This window comes from Carica papaya, chromosome 5, assembly GCF_054855325.1.
Source record: "Carica papaya isolate Zhongbai chromosome 5, ASM5485532v1, whole genome shotgun sequence".
Lineage (NCBI taxonomy): Eukaryota > Viridiplantae > Streptophyta > Magnoliopsida > Brassicales > Caricaceae > Carica > Carica papaya.
Window position 1 is genome coordinate 7,117,419 of NC_142313.1, and position 6,958 is coordinate 7,124,376.

A 6,958-nucleotide genomic window follows, 5' to 3' on the forward strand; every position below is an offset into this window, starting at 1 on the left:
GGTACCCCACACTGCAGTAATGGCTGTACCAGGCTGCCTTCGACGCGTATGAGTAGGGCCCACCGGCAGTCGACCAAAATCAAAACGAACCGTTTTGGCCTTTTCCTTCATCTTCCTCATTCTAAACTTTTTGCACATCGTTTTTAAGAATATAAATTATAAAATATATAAAATGTTCTAATTATAATCAAGTGAGTTGATTTTTGCAATTTACTATTAATTTTCAGAATATTTTTATTACTACAATAAAAAAATAAAGAAAATTTAAAATTAAAAAAATGAACAGACCAAATTAATTTTAAAGCTAGTTTCTCGTCATTACAATTCAATGGTTTCATCTTCTTGGCACGTGCCAACATCAACCACCATTGTCCCTTTCTTCGTCGCAGGCAACACTCTGCAACAGTTTCTTCTCGGAGGCTACTCCATTGCACACAACAAGAAGAAGAAGAAGAAGAAGAAATTTAAATCAAAATCTACTAAATTAATTAGCAAAAAAAAAAGTATCAAATCAGGAAAAAGAATAAGAAATGAATTACCTTGTCCCACAAAAATGGATCGGGTTTCTTAGAAACCTCAACCCGATGAATCAAATAGGGATTTTCCATTTCCCAGCTGCAACTTGGACTCGATCTTTGAAACCTAACATACTCGGTACCTGTTTTATTGATCTCGGAACTGAAAAAAGCATTGGACAAAAAATACACAGAGGGTGTTTGGCAGCGATTTTTGGAGAAAGGGCGCGAATTGAAAGTGGAACCGGAGCCGTCGGACCTCATGTACCAGTCGAGAAAAGTTCGGGCGGGCATTTCAATTTCTCGGGCGGGTATTAAGCCCCGAAAGATTTGAACAGTGTAGCCCCAAGATAGAGAGACAGTCCAGTTTCGAGATTTATCGTAGCATATTGATTGTTGCATTAGCGCAGCCGAGTCTAGCTGAGTTGGAAGTTTCAGTCTCATTAATCCGTCGACTCGACCCACATCGGGAAATATGGGATCCACTAAGTCTAAGTGGTGCAGAGATATCAGAGGTGCGATCGGGTGTGCCGCTAGTAGTCCGTACACATTTCCATACACATCAAACTAATTATAAATTCATAGAAAAAAAAAAAAAACAATAATGAAGAACGTTAGAAGTACCCCCCAAATCGGTCATCTTTTCTTCGTAAGTGTAGAGCGTGTGATTGAGTGTAGGATTATCTAAAGAAGTTGCATTAGGAAGTAATATATATATAAGTAACATAAAAAATTGTTACATAATATTTTTTAAATAAATAATAATTATATATAATATAAAAATTTCAGTTTAGACTGAAAATAAAAATAATAAAATGTAAAATATTATTCTTAATAGTATTTGCCTCAATTTAATTCTAGACCATTGCTTACGACCATTCCAGAGAAGAGTGTTATGATAATGCGGTTTAAAATTATCAATTATTTATTTATTTATTTTTATAGAATTTATTTTTATTATTTATTAGATATTATTAACTGAAAATTTCTTTTTTTTTTTTAAAAAAAAAAAAAAAAATTTAATCGACAATCAAAATTAGGCAGATAGAACTCACACTTAACGCCTAAAAAACCAGTTACTACTGAATCAAAAAACGAGAGAAAGAAAAATAATCATGTATGCATAAAATATAAATTGAAGGAAAAACCGAATATTAATGCTTAATTCAACTTTTTTAAATAATTAATGCTTAATTAAGTTAATTGCTGAGAAACGTATGGACAAGAAATTTTTTTTTCTTGAGTTTATAAATTTAATTGAATTATTTTAATTAGTTCCTAAAGAATCATAAAATAAAAAATTTAAAACATATAATTTTTCATGTTTAAAACCTTGTAATCTTTAAAACTTACTACTTCAAATCCAGAAAACAAAAACTTATTCTACTCAATGAAAGTTCTTGAAGTTATTTCTTTTTCCTCCGTTTTCTCACCAGCCAAACAATTAGTCTACGAAAATATTATACTAAAAGAAACGATTAAATACCTGGTGAAATCCCGGCTGCTTGGTCAGAGGAACACCGAGCTCCGTCATGCATGCATGAATCCGATCATCCGACCCATACAACTTCGGGTACCTCTGCATGCACCTGTCCTGCATCTTCTCCAGAGCTTTCGCTAAAGGATAACTTATAGCAAAACCGCCGCCGCCATAAGCCATTCCATACGAGAAATTTATATTCTGTAAGTGACTTTCCGACGAGCTTCCGATGTAATAAAACTGGTTATGATCGTACTTCGACAAAACACTGATAAGATTATCGGGGACAAAAACTGTATCATCATCACCCATCACAAACCATCTAACACCCTCCATGTTCCCCAATCTTAATGTCTCCGACACAATCCGAGATATCCTTAACGCCGACCGATGGCCGTCGCTGTTCCTGTATTCGAACCTCGACGTGTCGCCGGAGATCTTTCTCGGCGGCAGAAGACAATCATCGCTGGCGTCAGTTTCAACTGGCTTGTCAAGCCAAACGAAGCCCCGCATCTCGTGGGGTCTCCACCAGAGTTTGATGTAGTTTTTTCTCCGGTCCCATAACTTAGCAGAGGCGCCAATGCCGAACACGACGTGCTTGAGGGTTGTTTTTTCTAGGTTTTGAGCAACTGACGGTGAGTTCCCGGAAGCGGAGTGGTGGCTGACGACACGGAAGGGATTGTTATTCTGGGTTGGTAAATTGAGAGAAGAAGACAAGAAGCTTAGTGAGTAAAATATGTAAGGAAGAGAGAGAAAGAGGATGAGAATGAACATCAACTTGCAGATATGGGAAGATGAAGGAGATGGAGTTTTCATGTTGCAGTCGCAGAAGATGTATCCCTGATCTTTCATGGCGACTGGTAATTGATAGTGTTGAGACTCGACTGCCGAAGAAGAGATGAGGAGAGGACAAGAGTAGATATTTATTAGGAGAATAATATTGTATGAACAGAATTTTATGAGAAATCAAACTCATCAATTTCTCTTCTGGTAGTAGAGTGTATTGGAAAGGACTCTTTGTGTTCTACAAAACCAGGTGATTAATTCATTGTACTGTTTCATTATTTTTATATGGGAAACGATATAATTAATTAATTAATATAATTTTACTTGATTATGCGAGTTTGTTTAATTCTTGTAAATAATTATTTAGAAACAAAATTAATTTGAATTAATTTGAAGGAAATAATATATTGATTATGCTGCTTCTGTACTTAATTAAATACAACTGTATATGTACATTCACTATAAATTTATTTGACAAATATATGTAACACCCTGAAACTCAATGTTGGTGGGTGCAGACGTTAGCGCAATATTTACAACTAGTTAAATAAATAAATATTAAATATAAAGTGAAAATACATTTTAACACACATATTTTGTTATTGGATAATTATTTGTTTTCAAATAATTGAAGTATCTAAATTGATTTATAATATTAAAATAAAAACTAATAAAGTTTTTCTTCACCATCTTCCATTAATGTTGAACTTGTTCCTCATCTCATCTTACCTGGGTGGAGGTGAATTGGGGTGAGCTTCACAAGCTCAGTAAAAAAAAAAAAAAGATTCTATAATGGAGATTTATATATATACATTCAGCCAATGTATAAAATGTAATAATACTTATTATCAAGAAAATATTAAAACAAAACATCACAATCGAAATACACAACAAAACAAATCATATCACGAAACATATTTTAATCCTCACTTTTATGATATAATTCTTACTTCTTATTTCAAATCACATTTATGAATTCACATTCTTTATTTGTAATATTTCTCTACTCGAATATCACATATCCTCTTAGATATCACACATAACTCGAAATGTCACAATACACTCGAAATATCGCATCTAAGGTTTCATAGCGCGATGCCGTTTATATGGTCATCGAGAAAAGGCGAAATGGATCTCCTCATCGCATGGATAGTACACATATAAATTTCACAATGGTCACAACAGGTACGTTTGCTAGATAACCCGCACTCACAAATACATATTTACGTTTAAATTAGGTTTCAAACTCTATTCATGTGTAGGTTCACCATGTCCGTTAAACTTCAGCCACACACGCACCCTCTCCTTTTCGATTCAGACTAAAAGAGCAGATATTCAGGGTTCTTATGCTCTACACTCTTTTCAAATATCTCTCATTCCTAATTCACTCATTTTATACCTAAAATCTCAATTCTACGCATAATAAAATATAAACACACAGATAATACACGATATTATCAGACACATCAGAACCATACATTTATCAAACCACTTTGTGAGTCATCCTGTATCAGATCATACAATAAGTACAAGATACTCAAATTTTTCGCGTAACTGTATTGGATCACACAACAAGTACAATGCATTGTACATCTGTATCAGATCACACAGCCAGTGTAACACTCACCAAAACTTTTTTTTTTTCATTTTCTATTAATAAATGTAATTATTTATTTATTTAATTTAATTTATTATATTTTATTTTATTTTACTTTAATGAAAAAAATGGGCAAATTTTATTAAGGATTAAATTGAAAATAATTTTGAGAAAAATGGGTGAAAAATTGGGTTTAGTAAGGGTTTTTGAAAGAAAAATCGAAAACCGGAGGGTCAAAACATAATTTAAAAAAAATTTATCATGTCAGACGTTCAGTCAGCAGCCCCGACCAACCAAGACGTACCAAGTGGCAGAGGTGCTGACGCGAGAGGCCACGCAGGGGGAGCCACGTGGGCAATCCACGTGCACGTGATCGAACAACTGAGGTCCATTCCCATGCGCACGGACGGGCCAGAGTGAATCATGCACGAATGGCTCAGATTGGATCGTGATGAACGACTCATATTCACTTCATATTTAATCGCGATTGGACGGTATAGATCAAACGCGATGGACGACCCAGATCAAAACTAGATGAGTATAAATAACCCTACTCCCACCCAAACCCTAATCCTAGCCGCCAGAACCCCTTAGCGGAGAAGACAACCCAACCGCTGGGGAGCCGACCGCCACCACCCGCTGCCGCAACGGAACCCTTTCCGACACCAACAAAGGTTGACCGAAGCGAAACACCCAACTGCAACGTGAGCCGGAGGAACTGCCGCACCGGAGAGCCCCGCCGCTGGTGAGTTTCGGTTTTTCGTATTTTTTTCAGCCCACCGAAGCCCTTTAGCGTGTGTGCTCACAGGAATCAAGGCAAAATCGATCGAATTCTGCTGACCCAAGGTGGATCGCCGCCGCGAGCAGCGGCCCTGTCGCCGGAGCATGGCAGAGCCGCCATGTCGGATTTCTGAAATTGGCCTAGCGGGCCATGGGACTGATTTTGAGTTTATTTGGAATATTTGTAGGTACTATAAGTGCGTTTCAGTTCCCGGAGAAAAATTCAGAGAACTCAGGGACCGCTTGTAGGCGCAGTAAACCGTTTACCTTTTCGGCGTCAAATCGAGTAAGGATCCCTCATCCTATTCCCTATCATAGAATTGAAGTTTAAATAAATAATAATATGGTATTTTGTACAAATTAAATAGATGAGCATAATTAATTACGGATTGCTAATGGAGCCCGAATATGACATTGTTCTCTGTTGATTTATTTTACAGTATAAAAGTATGATAATATCTGATTTATCTATTTTATGGTTTAAATACATGTATTACTGTCTTACCTGACCATTGTTTGATTTGGGATTTGAGACATGATTGTATTACCGGATGCATGTTTATTTGTTTATGTGATTATGTTTGATTTGGTAATAGAAACTAAAGGAAAACAAGAAAGGAGTGTGATAAAATAAACAGATGGAATGACAGTCTTATTAGATATCCTGGGAGATGGTGGACGGACTAGGTACATGAAAAACTCTACCGTGAACGTTGTCTCATACCAGACCGGGTATGGGGATGACCCGCTTTACCCTCATACTGGACGGGGTATTGTAGTTTAATGTCTTGGCGCTCATATTGGACGGGGTATTGGGACGGTCCTGTAATTGAGGTTGTTAAAAGAAAAGGGTTCACGTGTAGCGGGAACATCCCTATGAACCCCTATAGATACTAGTAGGCTGGTGAAATGGGAAACAGTTATGATTTGATTTATTGTTAATAGATATGAATCTATGATATATTATATGTTGCTGATTATTCATAAAGTTATGATCTGTATGATATTACTGTCTCTATAGGTTGTTTTCATAAATTTTACTATGGTAAGTGAACAGTTAATAGTTTTATTTTTAATAATAAATGTATTGGTTTAAATTTAGTGCTCCATTAGTAGTTTTTGATTTTATACCAACCTTTGCTTCTGTGCGGGTGATATAGTGTGATATCCTTACTGAACTAGTGTAGTTTATCATTTATTTAACCATTTTAGATCAAGAGGATCTAGTTCTAGAGCTCGATCCGTAGGAAGATTGCGAGTAGATGGTAAATACTTTCTATTTTCCATTACTTTTCTTATTTCTCGTGTTTCTTTCAGATAATTCTTTCTGAAATAATTGTTTAGTGCTTTTAAGTTATTGTGTAAGGGATGTAAACCTTAACATTTTATTTCACTTCCGTACTTAAATTATTATGTATTTCTTTTTGGATTTCCGGGGCCGCTACAGCCAGTGCAGTGTACCCAAATTTCATACGTACACACACTAGTTATATATTTCACATGTATAACATATGTACACACATATATATTACAATGCATATATATATCTTCACTGTATATTTCAAATATAATGTATATTTATATTCACAGACTCATACAATTTCTATAGATACATATACACACGTTCATACTTAAACACGTATACACAATCACACATAACATATCATAAATATATATATTTATTCATGCATTTGCTTTTATAAGTTCCATTCTTGTCAATTCTGTTCTTATTAATTTATATCTTATTTATCATATATTTTTATATATATACATACACATGCATAACGTGTATATATATAT

General features: G+C 35.1%; 1 protein-coding gene across 1 annotated transcript; it reads right to left on the bottom strand.

Moving 5' to 3' along the window:
* Positions 1–181: 181 nt before the first annotated feature.
* On the bottom strand, positions 182–2,909 carry LOC110820915 (fringe-like protein). The gene is made up of 3 exons (XM_022050549.2): positions 2,002–2,909; positions 540–1,082; positions 182–420 (listed from the first exon to the last, which is right to left on the bottom strand). Exons 1-3 carry the CDS (start codon positions 2,845–2,847, stop codon positions 319–321), a joined length of 1,491 nt encoding a protein of 496 aa, XP_021906241.1. The 5' UTR covers positions 2,848–2,909; the 3' UTR covers positions 182–318.
* Positions 2,910–6,958: the final 4,049 nt, after the last annotated feature.

Excerpts from the sequence above, each read along its gene's own strand:
- LOC110820915 (XM_022050549.2), bottom strand. The coding sequence starts at position 2,847 with ATGAAAGATCAGGGATACATCTTCTGCGACTGCAACATGAAAACTCCA. Across the intron at positions 1,083-2,001 it reads AGCAGCCGGGATTTCACCAG|TTTGATGTGTATGGAAATGT; the intron begins GTATTTAATCGT and ends ATTTATAATTAG. Across the intron at positions 421-539 it reads ATCCATTTTTGTGGGACAAG|CCTCCGAGAAGAAACTGTTG; the intron begins GTAATTCATTTC and ends GCAATGGAGTAG.